Genomic DNA, 20488 nt, shown 5'->3' with positions numbered 1-20488 from the left:
CCACCACACACACACTGTGAAATTCTAATTTCAGTTCTGCCCAGATTAACAAAAGAAGATGGAAAGGGTAGACATTCGTGGACAACTTTATGTAAATTTGGAAGCCATTTCTCCCATGGGAAACATTTGTTAAAACCAGGTGCTCCATTCTCCGTTCTTAATGGTGGTGTCTCTTACCCACAGGACTAGCTGTTTCACTGAAGCAGGAGCTGCTTACCTCAGTGTTACTTGGACTGGCTTCTCTCTCTCTTTTTTCCTCATCAAAAGGCTTGTTTACAGTACTTTTCTTCGGTGATACACAGTAATTGTGTTGATACCCAGTACTGCGCTTCTGCCTACTGACAAAGGGAACTAGATTACATTCCTGAGGCAAGCCAGATTTTTCAGTCTTGAGTCTTAGCTCTGTATCCCTTCTCTATTCTACAGTTCCCCTTTGCATTGTATCATTTCCCAAATAAATGAAACTAAACCGGTGGACTGAAAGTAGATATGCCAAAGAATGTTTCAGCATCTCCAAAGTACAAAATTTTAACAAGGCAAAACAACTATCTCTTTAACATATTACTTAATGTTCCAAAGAGAAAGACACGGATGCTTTCCTACTGAACGACTTTCTTGGGATTGTTTGAAAGATTTGAGTGATATTCTTTGCCCTTCCCTCCTCACTCCCCAAAAAACTCCTCATATTTTAACGAAACAACACTGAACTGATTGACTTCTTTTTCATCCATGGTTCTGATACGTTTTAGTCTCATTTCAGTGAATTCATTTTCACGTAGACTAAGCAAGTTTGCGAGCTCAATAAAATTAACCTAATTTCACATTTATGATATTCTAGTCTGTTGTGCCTTTATATTAATGGAAAACCTGAACCATGCACAGAAAAAAATAAAGATTAGGCTTGCTCTGAAAACCGGCTCCTGTACCATTGCTTTGCATCCTGAATTATATTTCAGTAAGCAAGAAACAAGTGAATTAATCGTAAACAGTATTTTCCAATAATCAAAAATAATACATATTTAATCTCTGAATTTATTTTTCTGACACTCTATTTAGTAATTTGAACATTAAAATTTATTTTCCAGAAAATAAGAAATAACACTGGTCTAAAACTTGTAAGAATTCTGAGTAGAATTTACCTGACCCACTTTAGGATATGGGCCCATTTTTCTTGCAGTCCTAGAGTTCTACTCCCAATTAATTAAAATCACATAGCTGAATTGATGTTTTTTTGTGGATTCAAGTCTAGAATAGTAACTTTCCCATGTTTATGTTTCAGAGTTTTAGAGAATAAAATATGTAATGAGCTTTATGATTCTCTAAAGAATGGTGCAATGTAAAATGTAAAATATTTTTGCCCTGAGCAGTTGTGTTTAAAATCTTCGGAGTCATTTATCCATTTCCCAACATAACAGAAATTATGGGTTCTCTTTCCAGAAAAAAATGTCTATATACATAAAATTTTGCATTAAATTTTAGGAGATCCAGTGACCCTCCTGGAAGCTTCCCACAGTCCAGGTTCCCAGTTACAACACTTTAGAAGGAAGCTCTTTACCTGTACAAGGTACTGTTTATTGCATGCCGTACAAGATTTAAAGTAGCATTATTTACGTTATAATTCAAGTTAGTAATTTAACAGGGCCTGCCTGAAAAATGGGACAATGATACACTCCTGGAGCTGCAAATGCGTTCATTTATCTGGTGACTTTCTCAATGTGGAACCAGAATTAGACTCAGCAAAATAGTTCCTGACACATGGGTTAGTAGGTGTCAAGTTGTTCACGTGACAAATAGCATTTATGGGGCTCCTACTCTGCAGTAGGAATTGTGCACGGCGATGAAGCTGAGAAGCTTGCAAAAAGCTTACACGGTGAGGGTATGAAAACAAGTAAAGAGGCAATAATGATACTGGGTGATAAGTGTTATGACAGGGGTAGGTAAAGGCGGCTAAAAGCCTAAATGAGAAGGGCATATAGAAGGGCAAATGAAGGCTTTCGAGATACAATCACGAGTGGGTCAGTCTTTGAAGGACGAGTAGGGATGAGCCCAGAGTCCTTATACACGTGCTTCAAACATCAACATTCTACAGGCCTGTTCCAGAAAAATGCAGGCCTCCCCCATTTTCCGCTCCCCAGAATCAACTCCTCCCGATGGATACCCGATTCTTGAGGGAGTACCTATATATCCCCAAATAACGTGCTCAGCTTGCTGTGTTTCAAGGTTTTGCATCTTTTGATATCTCAGTGTGGTCAATGAGGATTTTGGTGTCTTTAATTACCTCACCATCCCAACCCTTGCTCTTGGCCTCAGTACAATCATATGTGTGCACCCCTCCCCACACACACACCCCTCCCATGCCAGCCCTCATCTTTCCAATACATCCGTGTTTATATTGTACTTAAATTTTTTGGCTATGTAAATCCAATTATGTGCTAAGTAAAGTATGAAGACCTAACCTTTCCTCACACATTCCGTGTCAATATTTGCCTGATGTGTTTGTATAGTTTTGTTCGGCTTTATCATTAATTCAACCCTAAATTCTACCCCAGGTGTATTTCCTCCGAAGGTGATCAGCACATTTGTACTCTATTTTCACCTCGAAGAACTCTGTCCCTGAGCCTCGGACCTCCCAACTCGGGCTGGGAGCTGTTGAAGCCTGTGGTCCAGCTTTCGTGGTCCAGCCTCCCGAAACCACCAACTTGGGATTCCCTTTGCTTCTTTCTTCATTTGGATTTCCTTGTGCCTATTTTCAATGTCTACATCAAGTGAATGATAAATTGTCATCTAGGAAATGATTCCAGAAGATAAACCGTTTTCTGGATTTTCTTTTAAGGCCTTATTTCCCTTGGATACATTTTCCAATACAATCCCTAGGACCTCAGAATTTTCCAGGTCATTGATCTCGTCTTCTCGCTTCCAGTGTAGCCATTCAGAAATTTGAAGCTGTTCTATTCTTGACCCTTTGCTTGTTTTTGTTTGTTTGTTTGTTTGTTTGTTCTTACTGAAAGTCTGTAAGATCCTTTTTATGTCTAAAGTTCTGATTTTTAAAAATCATGTGCCTTGGTGTTTTTTGGTAAAGGCCTTGGTGCCTTTACCATCCATTGTTTTCACCACACAACGAGTATTTCTATCTGGAAATACATATTCAATTCTAGAAAATTTTCTTTCACTGTTTCTTTTATTACTTTTTTTGTTCCTTTTTTTTTCTGTTCTAAGTTTCTAAAATATTTGGATATTGAACCTCCTGGATGTATTAATTTGCTAGGACTGCCATAAGAAAATACCATAGATTGGTGGCTTAAACAGTATCTGTTTTCTCAGTCTGGAAGCTAGAAGTCCATGGCCAAGGTATCGGCACATTTGGGTTTCTCCTGAGGCCTCTCTGGGCTTGCCAATGGCTGCCTTCTCACTGTGTACTCACTTGGTCTTTCCTCTGTGCTCCTGTAGCCCTAATGTCTCTGTATGTTGAAATTTCCTCTTATTATAAGGACGCCAGTCAAGTTGGATTAGGTCCCATCCTAATAACCTCATCTAAACTTAATCACCTCTTTAAAGGCCCGATCTCCAAATAGTCCTATTCTGAGGTATTGAGAGTTAGAGCTTCAACATATGAATTTGGGGGTGGGAGACACAGGCCCTAACAATGGACTTGTTTTATTTGAATCTCTTACTTCTCAGCTCTTGGTCTCTTGGCTCTACTTCTTGGGAGATTTCTTCAATTTTAATCTTGTAACTCTCCTATTAACCTTTTATTTCTAATATCACACTTTACTAGAGTTCTTTTTGTTTTCATTATAGTTCTTTTTAAAAAGGCATTGCTTTTACTTTTAGGGATGCAATGTAGTCGTGTCTCCGCAAGAACATTAAATATAGTTGGGTTCTTTCCCCTAAATTTTCTTCTGTCTATATAGTCTCTGTTTTCTTCAAATTGCCATTTTCCACTCATTTATCTAGGTCGCTATCTTTAATATTAACTGCTGTCCTCAATTGTCCATACGGACTGTTGTGAGCAGCACATTTAAAAGTTGATGTGAAGCTCTGTACTCAGGGATGAGCTTTGTCCGTAAGCTTCACTATAGAACAATGGTTCTCTGCTCTTGTTGTAAATGAGAATCATTGGGGCTAATTATAAATACGGATGCCCCGCTGTTACCAGACCGACCAATCAGCTTCCCTGGGAGATCCCAGGTAAGGAAACATTGTAAAAGTTCCCAGGTGATTTTGACGCATCGTGAGGGCTGAGATTCTCTGCTGTCGAGTGCCTTAGCGGGACCCACGTGGAATGCCCAAAGTGACATCTTCTCTTCTCTTGAGCTTGTCAAATACCCAAGAGCAACCTGGAGGGTATTAGTTTGGTTGCCAGAGTTCTGGGACCTGAGGATGTGACAGAGGCCAGGGTCAGAGAGGGGTTGGAGTTCACTATTGTTTACAAACTTTCCCTTAATACCTCTTTTAGCATGGTGTCTGTGCCGTTTTTTATCTTTTCTAGACAGACTCTGTCCTCTATAAAGAATAAACTTCCAGTCTTTTGCAGATTAGGAAAGGGATACCTGCCAAGCTCTGTGGGATAGCTACTGCTACTTAATAAACTTTAATGAATTCTTTTTTTAGCATGTCTTCAGACCCCCTGCTCCAATTCCAGAGGTATCTGTTGACTTCAAATACTGAGTCTTTTGGGATTCTGTGATAATTCGGTTGCTTGTTGGCTTCTTCACTCACATATCTGATGTCTCATTCTCCAGGGTCTCTCTCTGTGTCTTTGGCTTTTCCAGAACGGTTACAGGGTAATCACATCTTACATGGTTTCTGGTATTTTAAGAGGGACGGTTCCAAAAAGGAAGTGGAAGCTCCCAGGCCAATCAAGGGCTGAGTTTGGAACTGGCAGTGTCAATTTCCCTTGTATTCTACTGATCAAAGCAGGCACACAACCCACCAGACTCAAAACCGTAGAGAAATAAACCCTACTTCTTGATAACGGGGTGGCAAGGTCACACTACAAAAGCGAATATGGGATGAGATGTATGTTACTGTCATATTTGGAAAATACACCTACTGCAGAGATGGACTGTGGACAAGTGGTTGGTTGCAGTGTGAGTTGTTCCGGTAACGGCTGAAGAACGTAAGATGGTGATCACGCGAGGCGACTGAAGCTGACATTTTTCAAGGGAATGCAATTCCTGGTGACGACAAAGGCCTACCATTGACCATGGGGAGGAGGTGGCAGAGAGGGATGGAGGAAGTTCTCTGAAAATAGGTCAAGTAACTGAGAGGCCAGGGGGTTAAATGGGAGGTTAAGACAAAAAACATGAAACAAAGACCCTTCCTTGCAGGAGTTTCTCTTCATACAGATCTATCTCACCCCGCCCCCCCGTTTGTCTTTATAGTTTTTTCCTGAGAGTTGTGAATGAGGTTTTTACCCACCCACCTCCCCCACGTTACATAACAGCATCATCTAAAAAGCCAAACAGGATGTATTTTGAACAACAAATTAGCTGGCAGAGTTGTTCAATTTAGTTAGAAATAGAAAACTTCAGCTGCAAATTAGTATTCCAACTCTTAATACATGGCTGATTTTTTATTCTAGAGAAAAAATAAGCAGAAAAGTGATGCTTGATGTTTTGAGCAATACCATGTGCTGTATCGACCAAGTCTTTCTAAATTGGATACACATATCTCCCTGGCAGGTCGGCATTCCGATATACAGCTTTCTTGGACTTATTTCCTTTTTTAATTACGTAGGATAGAAAGTAGGAAATAGTCTGGGGTGGAGACAGCCTTGAACAACAAACAGTCAATTAGCAGATAGCATAGCAGATAACTGGCAAATTATACTGTTCATTGGAAACACGGAATGTTTAAAAGATTATAGGAAGACCTATGTCCTTCCCTAATCATTCTCATGGTGGCAAAGACCTATTTTATTAAGAAGGGCCTTCATTTTAAGTGACAAGCACCAAAAATTTGAAGCAGGCAAATTCAAAATATTCATCTAAATATTTATTGCATGATTATTACATTGTCAAAGAAACAAGTGATTAATGAAAATTCTGCTTTCAAAAAGCTTACAATCTAGTCAAAGACATAGCCATAGATATCATGATATACAAAAATATAAGGTAAACACGGTTACAGTTTTATAAAACAAAGCCCTGGAGGAGCATAGAAAGAACAATTTTGCCTGGGATGAAAGAAGTGAAACTCCACCCAAGTCAAAATGTAATTTTGACAGACTGGTTGACTACAGGCAATAAAATAAGCAGTCAGGTAGACAGACCCCTGTCTGGCATGTTTGGGAAATGTGGCTAGAACACAGGATGAAAAGAATCATAGAGGATCACAGACAATGTGATGGTAATGAGTCTGGCCTTACCAGAGAGTAATCACAGCTTTCCGCGCCAGGGAAGTTAGGTGGTGAGTGTGTGTCATAGTTCGATCTATAGTTTAGGTAAAAAGCTAACAGCAGAGTCTAGGATGACATGAAAATGGGGGACTGAAAATATAGGCAAAATTAGGGAAGAGGCTCCTATAATAATCCAAGTGAAAAATAAAGTTGGCTAGAACCCTCAATATATTTAAACATTAATAAGCTGAGAACATGCTAAACTGAATATAGAAAATCCAGAAAAAAACCTTAAATACTTATAATTTATTAAGTTTAAAGGAATAAAGCTAGTTAAATAACTTTAAACAAATAGAAAATAACTACAAGGTATACAGTTAAAAACTGAGTTGTAACATTTTATAATGCCTTGTAAGTGCTATTTTGATCTATATTATTTATTTTAAAGAACTATTAGCAAAATACTACATGGGAATACTAAGAAATAACATTAACTCTACCAATCATCTGTACATAATTTACATAAAAACGTTAAGTTCCCCGCCCCCGTCACACAATAACAACACCTCTAATCAAATTTTTGTAATTAGCTGACACCTACCCATACAATGCCAATGAACTTTACTAGTCTGAAAAAACTAAGTGCAATAATAATAAAAAATAATCACCATGCATTTACAAAACAATTAATATACTACTTGTTGTTCAGTCAATGAATATTTATTGAGCTCCTCCTATTTTCCAGGACCAAAAACATGTTTGTTACCTTACAGAATTCTCATTCCATCCCGCAAGATAAGTAACAGTATTTTTTATATAAAAAGATAAAACTAAGAATCAGACTGATAGGAACTTGGCCAACACCATAAACAGAAACATATTTAATTATATTAACTGACAATTTTAAGGGATCATCAATTTTTCACATTTCTGCTGTTATCACTAAGTTTTTGCTTTTATGTTTCCTTTTCTTAAGTTCATATGGATATAAGCAGTATTTTTTATTTATATCACTATCGTGCTCTATCTTACATGTCTCCATAAGGTCATCACTACATACCTATTTTTTGCTTATAAATTTTAATAAACTGTATGTGAGTGGGAATGTACACTATTAAGTATTAGTCTATCATTCTGGAATTTTAAAATGACACATTTTAAAAAGCTACACATCTTAAATAGATACAAAGTATGATTTCCAAAATAAAGTTATATTTAAAAAAATTAACCTCATTAAAATTTTTGGTTTATAAATTAGAATCTTAAATACAGGATGTTAAGAAGCTTAAACGAGTATGTATTATGATGGTCAGCCACATACTAGGTACTAAAGTAACATATTCTTTTAAGTTTAAAGTACCTTTCCTAAGAACAGGGCTAATGGGTGGTGGTTCCTTATTTTAGCTCAACTGGAATAAAATTATAAAAGAAGTCTTTTCCTTTATTAGTATGGATAACTACAGTCAAAAGGTCAACAACACAGAATTCAATAAATATTGAGGATAATCCAATAGTTAATATCAAATTCTAGCCAACATCCAGTATTACACAAGCATAGATTACCTTATAAAAAAGTTGTTCTAGTAAAAATATCTGACTATAAAAGAAAGGAACTATAAAGAAACATACTATATTTAGAGATTTAGCAAGTGTCCTTATTTTACAGATTAGATAAGCAACTTGCCCAAGCCATATGCCAATGGCAGAACTAGGACTATTCCCGAGCCTTGCTCTATTTGCCGTACCTGTATTCTCTTATTTTATGACTTAACATACTATTTACTCACTATATTTTAACTTTAACTTAGAAAATTACCCAGCAATAAAAACTTTTTCTTTACAGCCCAAGAACATTCTGGTTTTTCTAAAAAATGTGCAGGACAAGAACAGGATGCAGGTCCTAACACGAGAGGACTTTCGTAGCTTCCGTTAAAGGAGAATTTTATACAGGAAAAGTTCACTTTTCACATAATTTGCTTTGGCTGCAAAATGCTTATATAAAAGTCACAGCGTTAGGAACTCTATATCATAGTAACTTCGTATGTTGTGAAATGGTTTTCTATAATCTGGACATTTTCTTCCGAGAGCCAGTTTTCCTGTTTCAGCTGCCTTATAAGAGCTTCCAAAGACTTCAATCTCCCTAGAGTTTGCTGCTCTTGTAGCTCAAGAAGAGTTATCTTTGAATGCAGTTTAGAGACTTTCTGCCAAAGATGTTCCTTATTTGTGTCTTGCCTACAGTAAGAATGTTCACTTTGCAGAACTTCTGTGTCATAGTCCACATTCTGCCATAAGGGGTCTTCAATGTCTACGTCTTCCATTTCCACAGTTTCTTTTGGGGCAGGTATAAAAGAGTTAATTGTAGCTTTGGAATTTTCTGTGGGCACAAAAATGGCAATAACAGGTTCTTTACTTGTGTTCAAGTCTTCAACCGTTTGAGTAATTGTGCTGAACAAGAATGGATTTTCCTGTGCTGCCTTAATTCCCATGGAATTATTTGTAACGTTCGGATTAGTAAAATGATCCGTAGTTATTTCAAGCACTTCCTGGGTTTCCAAAGACTGCTGGATACCTTCTGATTTTGAAGTTGTCAACGTATTAGTTGTAGAATTTAGATTCTCAAAGGATGTGTGAAAACCACCTATACCTATGTGTTGGTTAACTAGTGTTTCCAAGGTAAATTCTGGTTTTCCAGTATCTTGTTTAACTAGATTAAGAGTTAATATGTTATTGTGCATAATTTCTGTTTTTGGAGCTGGTGGCTTCACCAAGGCAGACGAATCAAGTAATTCTGCATGTTCAGGGAGGACATCTGTGTTAACTGTATTTTTCTTTGGCTCATTTGATTCTTCTGACTTGGCTTTTAGACACAATTCTTTCTTATCATCTAATTTTTTCTTCTGACATTTTTTTTGGTAGGGGTCTTTTTCCTAGAAAATAATATTTTCAAATTCTAAAAAAGATGTCCTTACTAGGCTCATTCTCTGATTAGTCAGTGCTGAATACTTAATTATGACTTTGAGCAGAATATTGGCCAAGCAAATTCATTCAGTTAAAAAAATTTTTCTAAGTATATGATAACTCAAATAAACTTTAAAGTGTTTTTTTAAAAAGCATTAAGCATAGTCACTATATGATGGAAACATTTCAGATCATTCAAAAGGCCAGTAAAAAAAAATCTCAGATCATTAATTTAGGATAATAACTTAATAATTTATGTATGTCTTATTTTTTGCTCCTTTTAAGATATGCTTCACAGTGGTTTAAAGTTAAAAAAAGATTATCACACTTTCAGTAAAAGCATAAATCAGTTTTCCTTTTCCTCAAGTATCTGTTTTCCCAGCAGTTCCCTTTCCCTCTCACTCCCTCCACCTGACTACCTGTCACCCTGCCCTCTACGACCCTGTTCAGCATTATCCCCGCTCCCGTGCACCCTGCCTCCAATACCTGATGGTCTTCAGGCAAAGAAAATATTGTTGGAATTGCATTTTGCTTCAAATACCGAATACCCCATCTGATGTCAAGAGAGTCAGGAGTAAAATGGTCACTACACAGGAACTGGTATTTACTGGGAACCCATGAATCTCGTTTCATATTCTTTAACCATTTTTCAAGTCTTTCTTTGTCATGTAGAGGAAACCTGAAATTAAAAAAGAAAAACTTTGCTGTAGTTTTACAATTTTGCCAGATTCCAGGCCTGCATATATACGTAACCCATGCATCAAGTGCTGCAAAAGCAAAGCAACCATCTCTACCATATGAGAGAATCCTCATGATAATTACGAACCATAGCACCTCGGCAGGAAAGAGGATTGAGGTGTAAGATGTGCAGCCAAAGCTTTGTCTGTGAAGAATGGCTGGTGCAACTCAGAGTCCCTTCAAGTAAAATACATCTGTTTCAACAAAAAATACAATCTATTGATATTTTCTGTGGATTATATCCTATTTTTATTTTGTTGTGTAGTTTGCTTACAACTAGAAAAGAACTTTGTATAAACTACAAAATCCTATTCAAATATTATTTCATACTAATACTATAAATCAAACGACTTCTTGTCTGTAATTCAAAGAAGCAGCAAGCTTTAGGCTCTTATTTATATTAGTATTTTTAAAGTAAGAAGTTAATCAAGCAAATGGCTTAGCTGAAAATAAAATAACAAATCTTATAAAACTACTAATGTTCCATTCTCTTTACCAGAATCGGCCTCAATTCTACCCACATGTCATTTAGTCCAATATTTATAGACTTCTATAACCAATGAACTGGGAACGCTAAAATCCAAGTTCTGAAAAAAGAAACTGACAGAAGAAAAGAACTAAACATGTTAAAAAGAACAGACTCAGATATTTTACAACATGAAACAAATCAAATAGAAAAGAAAGAGAAAAGCAAGACAGCTCTTTACATATGTGTACTGACAATAATCTTGATTTAGAGTTGCCTTCAACATATTGCAATGTGTTTTACAGGCAAAACCAGGTAACGCCAGAAAACTTTTTTCTAACTAGTCTAAATAGATTTGGGTTAAACTGTATTAAGCAAGTTAACAGTAACTTTTTTTTACAATGATGTTTCAACAACACAGTCTAAGATATATTACATAATAACTTATTTTTTACAAATAGTAACAACAAAGTTTCTCATACAAAGAGCAATAGTTATATATTCCTGCCAATCCCAACCATTTAGTTTATGCTTTATAGTAGCAAGCTTTTTCCACTAAATAGTGGTAACTTTATAAGATGTTAGGGGAAAAGTCTGGGTACTTTGTAGTAAATAGTGTTTAACCCTGATATCCTTACACAGAAAAATCAGATGATCTATCTTTGGACGTTCTTACCATAAATATAATATTCACACATGGTTTAAAGATTTTTCAACCTTGCACACATATATCAGCAACAGGTTACGAGGAAGATGGGCTTACCGAAGAAAGGCATTTAAAGGCAAAAAGAACTTTCAGAGGACCTCAATTCTGCTAGTCAGAGATAAGTTCCTACTTTTTCTGCTATATCTAAAATGAGAATGCACCTTTCCAATATTTTATAATGTAAATTCATGTACAAGGATGTTGTTTGTAAATTATTTCTATTGTACCTATATGCTGTTACAATTTAAAGCAAAAAAAGCACTTTGTGACTATTCTTATTGGTAACTGTACTACACAATGCCTTCTCAATGGGATAAATCGCTAAGAAAAGTCCTAGAATATGTTTCCTGTACAACTTAGTATCTATATTGGTTCTATCTGTTTGGTAATTTTGCTTCACTGTCTCATTAATTCCCGAAAAAGCATAAAATCATCACAGTATAAACGGTGCGCTTTATGTATATGTTAACTGAATACCCAAATTAGTATAAATTTATACTACAGCTCGCTACAGTGTTAGTATTTGTAAATTCAATTCAAGTTTGGTGGTATTAGGGTAATAAAAATAATTCATTGTTTCTTTTCCGGATTACACATGAACTGTTAAAAACTCATTTAAAGAATTCCACTTTCAGTCAATTCACATTTTAAGAGGAAAAAATCTTTATAATTGACTCCCTTAGGTATTATTACTTTTCCCTCCTTAAAAAACAGTAACTACATGAACATAGATTAATTTAAAGAATTCTGAGTCTGGGTTATGCCCCCCAAATCCAAGGCCAAATAAATCGGGCTAAATCAAGTTCAACACGATCTTTTGCTACAAACCTCAGAGCCATTAATATATCAGCATTTTCCCATCAGTGGCCCATGGATTGAATTCCCGGCCCCGCCCCCTCCCGCCCCCCCGCGCCGCCCCCAAAAGTATCTCCTTATTTTGCGGAAGGACTTCAAGTAGGAAACAATTCTGGAAATACTGCCACATGTGAATTATTTTTCCCTTTACACACGCAATGTGAATCAGGTACTATTAATACCGCCAGTATCTTTACAGGGGAGAGACCACAGGCACAGAGCTGTCAAATAATCTGCAGAAGGTCGTTCACCTACAAAGTGGCGGAGCCAGGATTGGAACCTCCTAAGTCTGGCTCTGGAGCCTGGACTCTTAAAAGGTATTCCCCAGTCCTGCTTCCCCATTCTTCTGAATAAAAATGAGTACGTACTTCTGTGGTTTCGCGGAACTATTTCGTGCAACTCGTATCCAGAATAACACCCAGCTCTGTGTATGAATGCAGACTATATACAGAGCCCTGAGCAGGAGCTGGGTTCTAACTCTGGCTCTGCCACGAAACCTTCAAGATCAGTTCCCTACTTTCTGAAAGGCTTGTTTCCTCGGGAGAAAATGGAATTAAATAACATCTACGCCACCTAACTCACAGTGGGCATAAATTAACTTGGAGAGCACCCTCCCACTGGGCAGGTTTGGGGTGTACCCTCAGTGGTGGCTGCTGTCTGTCTACGAAATGACGTCAGGGGAGGTGGGGAAACGCTGTGAAAACGGGGCACCGCGCAAACTTCGCTATTAACACCCAAACAGGTCCCCGAGCCTCGCCACTGGCCCGGCGTCCTTGCTCAGCTGCACATTTCTAGGTCAACTGAACTCGAGCCTTCACGCCCCACGCCCTCGCAGGGACCGATCATGCCGGGAAAGCTAAGGACGAATTTCTAGAGCCGACCGGCGATGCCCCAAACCCCGGCCCTAAGTGACACGGGACCGCGGCCAAAAGCAAGGCTGACTCTTCTGCTCCAGGGACGACTTACGGGTAAAAACTCAGCTTCCGGTCTTTATTGTTCCGTCCCCGGCGGTTTTTACAGCAAATCGCTGCGCAATAGCGAGGCATCTCCCCGGTGGGGCCCTGGGAGACCCAGGCCGATGAGGTGTATCCCGCTCGTTGAGGCGGGGCCGCAAGTCAAGGCCCCCCGCGCCACCGCGCCTGCGCGGGGAAGGACCAGGAGCAAAGACGCCGCCGCTGTCGACTCACTTCCGCTTCTGCGCGCTTCAGCACCGCCCTTTCGGACGTTGGAACCGGAAGTGACGCATGGGCCGAGCGGCAACAACAGTTTTACACGTGCGCGTAGGGCGTCAGGGTCAGGTGGGGAAGCGAGAGCCAATAGGGAAGCGTTTCGTGTAGGTTCTCTCCGGAGGTGGGGACGCCAGCCGCGGCCGCCCGCCAGTAGGGAGCCGGCTGCGACGGGGCACGGCGGCGGCGGCGGGAGCGGCAGGAGGAGGGTGAGGTCGGTAGTAGGGGCCGAGGGGCGAGCGCGGGTCTCTGGAAGCCGCGGAGGCGCGGCGGAGGGACCGGGCCCGAGCAGCTGCGTGGAGCCGCTCGTTCGTCTGGTCGGCGCCGCCGCTTTGTGAAGGAGCAGTCACCGGCGGAGGGTGCGGACGCGGGACGAGGCCGGAGTCGCGGAGGGGGGAGGGTTGAAAGCGTCCCCAGGCTGCGGTCGGCCTCTGCGGGCTGACTGGGCCTGGTTGTCCCCCGCGGTCGCCGCAAGGGCTCGGGGCTGCCTGGCGTCGTTGAAGAAGGGAGTAAGAAAAAGGACGGGGTGCGTTTTGCGTTTGGGGGTTGTGGCGCTGGCTTTGTCGGGCGTCGGACAGCTCCTCCCAGGCCTGGACCCGGGGCCGCGGTCAGCCCCGGCGGCGGCGCCTGGGCGGACAGGGCCAGTGTAGGCCAGCTTTGGGCGAAGGCTGCGCCGTCCAGCCCGGTCGGCCCCCGGCTCGGGGAGTAGGGCCCGGGCTGCTGTCCGGTGGGTCCCTCTCGGGACTGAGATGTCCGTGTCATGCAAAAGGCAGTCTGCTGACAATGTGGTAGATACTCGACTTGCGACGGGGGAGTGACGTTTACAAAACTCGTAAGGAGCCTCCCTGCCAGGTTTAGACCCGCCCTTTGATTGGGAACAGCCCGCGCTGGTGGCGTCCCCAGCACGCCCGCGGTTCGTGTGCGTTACCCAGGAGTCTGTACTTGATCCCTGGTGCCCGTGACTGTGAGTGACTCGCTGGAAAGAAGTGATCCACCTGCTAATTGCGCTCAGGAGAGGCCACAGGAGAGGAAGGCAGGCGGTTTCCACAAACCGTGGTGTCTTTCGTCAGCCTCGCTGTGTCCGCGGAGGCCGTTAGGGAGTCCTGGGATACAGCGGTCACAAAAGCAATCGTGCCTTTTAATTCCTAAGCCATTACATCGGTACGATCAAGAATTTGAAGTTAATCTTCTCTAAGGTTAGAGAAGTACGTTAATGGCTACTGAGAATTTTGAGAATGAGACTTTGAAGTGCAAACTGTGGAAGTTCATTTTTTCTATCAGCCTTAGCAGAAATCTTGAATTCTGTTAATCAGGAGTTTTTAACCAGACTTACCCGTGCTTTCTGTTAAATATTTGGGGTCTGACAGTTAAAAAGTGATTACACTCGACTGGATGATTGATTGCATTGTCAGTATTATTGCGATACTGAGATTCTCTATTTAAATCCTTGGTTCACCTTGCTGAAACGAAAGCTGATGTTGGTGCTTTCTTAGGGAGGAAAGATTACTAATTTAAACCTATTGAGCCCTTCACCTTGGTAATGTACTTTTATTTTCTGTGAAGTTAAACCACTTTTTTAACCTTGGAATATGAATTCTTGATGATTGAGATCCTTTAAAATATTATTTGGATTTTCCACCCTTTTTACAGTGTCACGTAGGATGTCTTCACTATTAACTGGTAAAACTCAGTTATTGAGTATTTTTGGGTCTACTTTGTGTATAGCCAGACTGTTGGTGGAAAGGCAAAGACAAGAACGCTTTTTCTCGAGTTGATTGAATTATAATTGTTCTGAAGAAGGTTACAACCAATTTAGGGTTAATAAAACCTATATAAATGAAATAGCATGAGGATAAGTACAAGATACTATATGCTTAACATTTGGTCGTGTATTAAGTATGCCTTGTATCCTAAAAGTTTACTGAGTTTCTTTTAAAAGGAAAATTCTTAAGGTTAGCTTCATGGATTTTCTTTTTCCCCTTTTCTCTTTTAGGATATTGGAAATGGCTACTCCCCAGTCAGTTTTCATCTTTGCAATCTGCATTTTAATGATAACGGAATTAATTTTGGCCTCAAAGAGTTACTATGATATCTTAGGTGTGCCAAAATCGGCATCAGAGCGCCAAATCAAGAAGGCCTTTCACAAGTTGGCCATGAAGTACCATCCTGACAAAAATAAGAGCCCTGATGCGGAAGCAAAATTCAGAGAGATAGCAGAAGGTAAGTCAGTGGCTGTCTGAGGTCTCACAGGTATAAAGTAGTAAGAGAATGATAGCTGAGAAGTGCATGCATTTGAGGATTTTGTGGAGATGGGAGGGGGAGGTGGATCTGCATTGAAATATAGGGAGGTTCTTGCGACTGTTTGCTTATAACCGATACTTTGATTCCTGAAAGGATGGATGAATGGCAGCATATTTTTTTATTGGCATACAGATTTTAAAGTGTTGATAATATATCATTTCTTTTATATTTTTAAAATTGCTTATTGTGTCTAAGTCAAGAAGAATTTTTGGTATCCAAAACTCATAAACTAACTTAATGAAACATAGTTTTTACTGAGTATGGAGATTGACTATAAAAAATACCGAGTGTAAACAAATTTAAAGAGACTAAAATGCCATGTTGTTTTTTCTTCCTCACTTGATGTACATTTCAAAGCCACATTTGTCTTTAAAGGAAAAGTATGAAACAGATTTTGACTTAAGACTAGTTCTAAAATAAATTGAACCTCTGGAACATTTGGTAATTAATGGTGGGTGGAGTTAAATGAGTAGGGGGTTGGAGTTAAATATTTACTTAAACTAGCAAGGAAGTGAAAAAACTAAGTTCCTCCAATTAGTTATATTTGACCATCACATTCTTTAATAGTAATGATTTTACACAAATAATAGGAAGAATGACTCTATGTCATTGTTGCCCACGTGTTTATTTGTAAATGGTAACATTCATTTAACAAATATTTATTGGCTGTTTACTCGGGGCAGGCATTGTGCTAACTGCTGATAGGATGTACCGAACAAGAGAAAGTCCCTGCCTTTTGTAACTTTCATTTTAACTTTATTATATTTTTGGTGTTTTGGTTTTACTTATAATGTGAAATCCATCTCTGAAATAGAGAATTGAATGGACTTATTTGAAGATGTTTGGATGTATATAATTTTGATTACCTTCAGTTATTAAAGTATTTTTATTTCTTCCAGCATATGAAACACTCTCAGATGCTAATAGGCGAAAAGAGTATGATACACTTGGACACAGTGCATTTACCAATGGTAAAGGACAAAGAGGTAGTGGAAGTCCTTTTGAGCAGTCATTTAACTTCAATTTTGATGACTTATTTAAAGACTTTGGTTTTTTTGGTCAAAACCAAAACACTCGGTCCAAGAAGCATTTTGAAAATCACTTCCAGACACGCCAGGATGGTTCTAGTAGACAAAGGCATCATTTCCAAGAGTTTTCTTTTGGAGGTGGACTGTTTGATGACATGTTTGAAGATATGGAGAAAATGTTTTCTTTCAGTGGTTTTGACACCACCGGTCGGCACACAGTACAGACTGAAAATAGATTCCACGGATCTAGCAAGCACTGCAGGACTGTCACTCAACGAAGAGGAAACATGGTTACTACATACACTGACTGTTCAGGACAGTAGTTCATTCTTTTTTCTGTTCTCATTAAACCCAACTAGTGGACTGTTCTTCAATATCTCTGATGCAAAACAATGTTCTGTGAACTCTTTTGACAAGTGCATGATTTCACTTAACTTGATATAGTTATTACATATATGTAAATTGTATTTGACAAATTAAGCAACATTCAGTTAGAGAAATAGCTAATTATTAATTTCCCTGATTAGGAAAGATTCTTTAAAAGAAAACGCAAAAAAACAAAAAGCCTGCCTGGTCTTTTCTCTCTACCTGCCCTTGGGCTTATTAACATGGCCAGTTTTATTACCAAGAAAAGATTGAGTTTGCCTGATACATATTTTTAGGTCAAACTGTAAAAGTTATTGTAGATTTAAATTGTGTGAACTTGAATGACTTTTGCAGTGAAACCTTTGCTAATTTAAAATTGCATGATCTGTAGCATCTGACTTGGGTTGCTAAGTGTAGTGGAACTGTATAATGAGTCATTCAGCAAAGAAGAGCAGTATCTAGGTAAATTTCCACGGAAAGCTTCAAAAAGGCATGGGTTAATATTTACCACAGAGCCATGCCTTTCTTCAATTGAATTGGAGTAAAGGAAATGATTGTTTTGCTCGTAGTCATTTAGGCTGAAAGAAAGTTAAAAATTTAAGAAATATTGCCAAGAGATTGTTACCTGGTTGGTCCCTAGCTAATGATTTTGTAATGTTGGAATCATAGCTACTTTACATATCTTTTCACATTTCTGTCTTAGTTCTTGGCTCTCCAGGGCTTAATATGGATTCATGTATTTTGTGTATGTGTGGTTCCTCTTCTTTGCACTCGTCTTTATCTAGAGATTGACTAATACCTCATTCTGTTTGTAAAAACAGCCAGTAATTTCTGCGCAACCTTATTATGTGCAATATTTTTAAATCCTAAGAAATATGTGCTTTTGTTTTCAGACTTATTTCTTTAGTCCTGCACTTTCCCACATTATACTCCGTATGAGTATTAATCCTATGGATACATATAAAAAGTAGTAAATGTGTCATACAAGACTGTGTGTGAGAGAAATATAATATTTACAAGATGATCTTCGTTATCACTTCATTGTTAAAAGTTTATTCTGCAATTCTGGAGGTATAAGCAACAGGCTACTTATGCCAACTATAGACCATGTTCCAGAAGTTACTTTTGACTAACCTGAAAACCCTGATGTGACCTTCTCTGATTGCCATTTGATAGTTTCCCTTGCTTTCTTATCCTCCTTCCCTCATAAATTTTGGTAGCTTGAAGATTTTATTATACTTTTGGTGTATTTGCTAGGAACAAGTATTTTTGCCACCGGTTCTTTCCTCTTTAAGATTGGTTGGGAAAAAGCAGAAATTTTGCATAAAGCTGTATTTGTTAATATCCTTGTTTTGAAAGCTGAACAAAATGAACTTACTATATTTATGTACCTTAATTTCCTGGAAGTTATACCTACTACTTTTGTTTGAAAATAAGAAAATAACCATACCTTGAATTTTGATCTAAGGGTTGATTATCTGTAGCCTATCAAACAGAACAAATGAGGGGAAAAAAATTCAAATTAGGACTAAGTTTAAGGGTTATTTTTATATTGTTAGCACCTGTCCCCTTTTTCTCCAGGGCCTTATTATTGTCCTGTTTTTCCCATTCTTGACACTGATTTGAACCCCCTCTTTTCTCTGTTTTTTTAACCTCTCTTTTGGCTCTTTAAGGAACTGTTAAGGTCATGGGAACTGCTAATCTGTAGCCAGTTAGTTAGAATACAGGTAATAACTTGGGCATGCAGTTGGCATCTGAGAGCCTTAGCCTGTGGGATCTGATCCTATCTCTGAGTAGATAGTTTCAGAATCGAGTTGAATTGTAGGACACCCATTTCGTGTCTGGAGCATCACTTGGTGGTGTGGGGGAACTCTCCTCCCAACATGCATTGGAAATTTGGATCTCAGAATACTCTTTGGGAGCTTCTTTGAGCCTTCAGTATGCTTATCTATATTGTGCATGTATCCCTTGCCAAATTTACTAGACCGTAAACCATTTTTACTGAGTACCCTTAATCATATCCAAATGTGCAAATGTAAAAGTTTGGTAAATATTGGCCTAAATAAAAACTGAAGCAAAAATCATGATGAACTTTTAGAATGTGTATGAGTACACAAAGCAGAGTAAAGATGAAAACAGGTGTTATGCTTGTGTTCCTTTTGTCTCTCTCCCTGCCTCTTTCCTCCATCATCCATTTCAGTTAACTAGTCCCTGAAAATGATTTTCCTGTCAGACAAGGCCCATTATGATTTTATTTAGCCTGCATTTCATCAACATGCTTTTTTTTTTGATCCCTGCTCTAGTTATTTAAATAATAATTGTTTTTTCAGGACAATTTTACACCTATAAAAGCCATCATCAAGCAAATTATGACAGTACAATGTATGTAAATGAAAAATTTATTCTCCCAAGAAAATAAAAATTAGTGATATTGTTACCAAATTGTATTTTTAAAATAAGACAGTATTTAAGGACAGAAGAATGAAAATGACTATTAGGATAAAGAACAAATCATTCTCACAGTTTCATCCTTTTACTAATTGGATCAGTATTAATGGCTGATATGGTATCAAGAGTTCTGGCAGTTGAGTAGTGAATTGTAAGGAATAGAATAATCACACACATATACGTGTTTACACATTTTTTAAATTAAATTTATTAGGCTGACAATAGTAAAATTACATAGGTTTCAAGTATATATTTATGTACTACATCATCTATATATTGTGTGCTCACCACCTAGAGTCAGTTCTTCCATCATATATTTGACCTCCTCCCCCCTTACCTTCTGGTAACCACTAAACTGTTGTCTCTGTGAGTTTTTTTTCCTTGTCTTGTTCCTTGTTGCTTTCAGTTTTATATCCCACATGTGAGTTGAAGTCATACGGTTCTCGACTTTTTCTGTCTGACTTGTTTTACTTAGCATAATAATCTCAAGTTCCATCCATGAAATGGCAGTATTTCATCTTTTCTGTGGCAGACTATATCAAACTAAAAAGCTGCACAGCAAAAGAAACCTATATATGTTTTTCAAGGTGAAATATCCTTTGTGTCTGCAAAATAATGAGGTAAATATAAACAAAAATATAAGTGAGTATCACAGTCTTAAGAATTATTTTTACTCTGCATGTATAAGTAAAAACTTACCTTATTCCTAATGTAAACATTTATAATAAAGCCTCTGGCAAGTGCCGGCAAGATAGTCTCGTGGGAACAAAAGGATTCTTTTCTCTCCTAACCCCAACCACACCAAAAAATCATTATAAAAGGGGAGGGGGAGAGAGGAATAGAAGACACAAGTCTAGAAAAGCAGTGTAGAGTTTTGTTGGGAAGAGTTGCAGAGAAATGAGCAGTATTGGTGGGGAAGTGGGACCAAAAGTTTCCCGACAAAGTAGCAAGAATTAGTGTAACTGACCCCTGAAAAATAGTACCATGTGTTGGAATGAAGCAGTGTCTTCAAAGATCTGAGGGAAAAATGCCTTTTAACTTAACTTACAACTTGGT

The 20488-nt window shown here is 38.6% G+C and overlaps 2 protein-coding genes across 4 annotated transcripts; one reads left to right on the top strand and one right to left on the bottom strand.

The window, feature by feature from the left end:
* Positions 1 to 8269: 8269 nt before the first annotated feature.
* Positions 8270 to 13243, bottom strand: THAP5 (THAP domain containing 5). Its single transcript, XM_033088216.1, has 3 exons — positions 13030 to 13243; positions 9785 to 9977; positions 8270 to 9267 (listed from the first exon to the last, which is right to left on the bottom strand). Exons 1-3 carry the CDS (start codon positions 13107 to 13109, stop codon positions 8362 to 8364), a joined length of 1179 nt encoding a protein of 392 aa, XP_032944107.1. The 5' UTR covers positions 13110 to 13243; the 3' UTR covers positions 8270 to 8361.
* Positions 12792 to 19069, top strand: DNAJB9 (DnaJ heat shock protein family (Hsp40) member B9). Of its 3 annotated transcripts, none has more exons than XM_033088215.1 (3): positions 12792 to 13031; positions 15283 to 15509; positions 16490 to 19069. In XM_033088215.1, the coding sequence occupies exons 2-3, from the start codon at positions 15293 to 15295 to the stop codon at positions 16939 to 16941; spliced, it is 669 nt and encodes a 222-aa protein (XP_032944106.1). In that variant the 5' UTR covers positions 12792 to 13031; positions 15283 to 15292; the 3' UTR covers positions 16942 to 19069. The 3 variants fall into 3 exon arrangements, with proteins under 3 accessions (XP_032944106.1, XP_032944104.1, XP_032944105.1); XM_033088213.1 differs by lacking the exon at positions 12792 to 13031 and adding an exon at positions 13352 to 13503; XM_033088214.1 differs by lacking the exon at positions 12792 to 13031 and adding an exon at positions 13510 to 13648.
* The last annotated feature ends 1419 nt before the right edge of the window (positions 19070 to 20488 follow it).

The sequence above is a fragment of the Rhinolophus ferrumequinum genome, chromosome 20 (assembly GCF_004115265.2).
Source record: "Rhinolophus ferrumequinum isolate MPI-CBG mRhiFer1 chromosome 20, mRhiFer1_v1.p, whole genome shotgun sequence".
NCBI classification, from domain to species: domain Eukaryota; kingdom Metazoa; phylum Chordata; class Mammalia; order Chiroptera; family Rhinolophidae; genus Rhinolophus; species Rhinolophus ferrumequinum.
The sequence above is the reverse complement of the archived record's forward strand: the minus strand, read 5'-3'. Positions and strand labels throughout refer to the sequence as shown.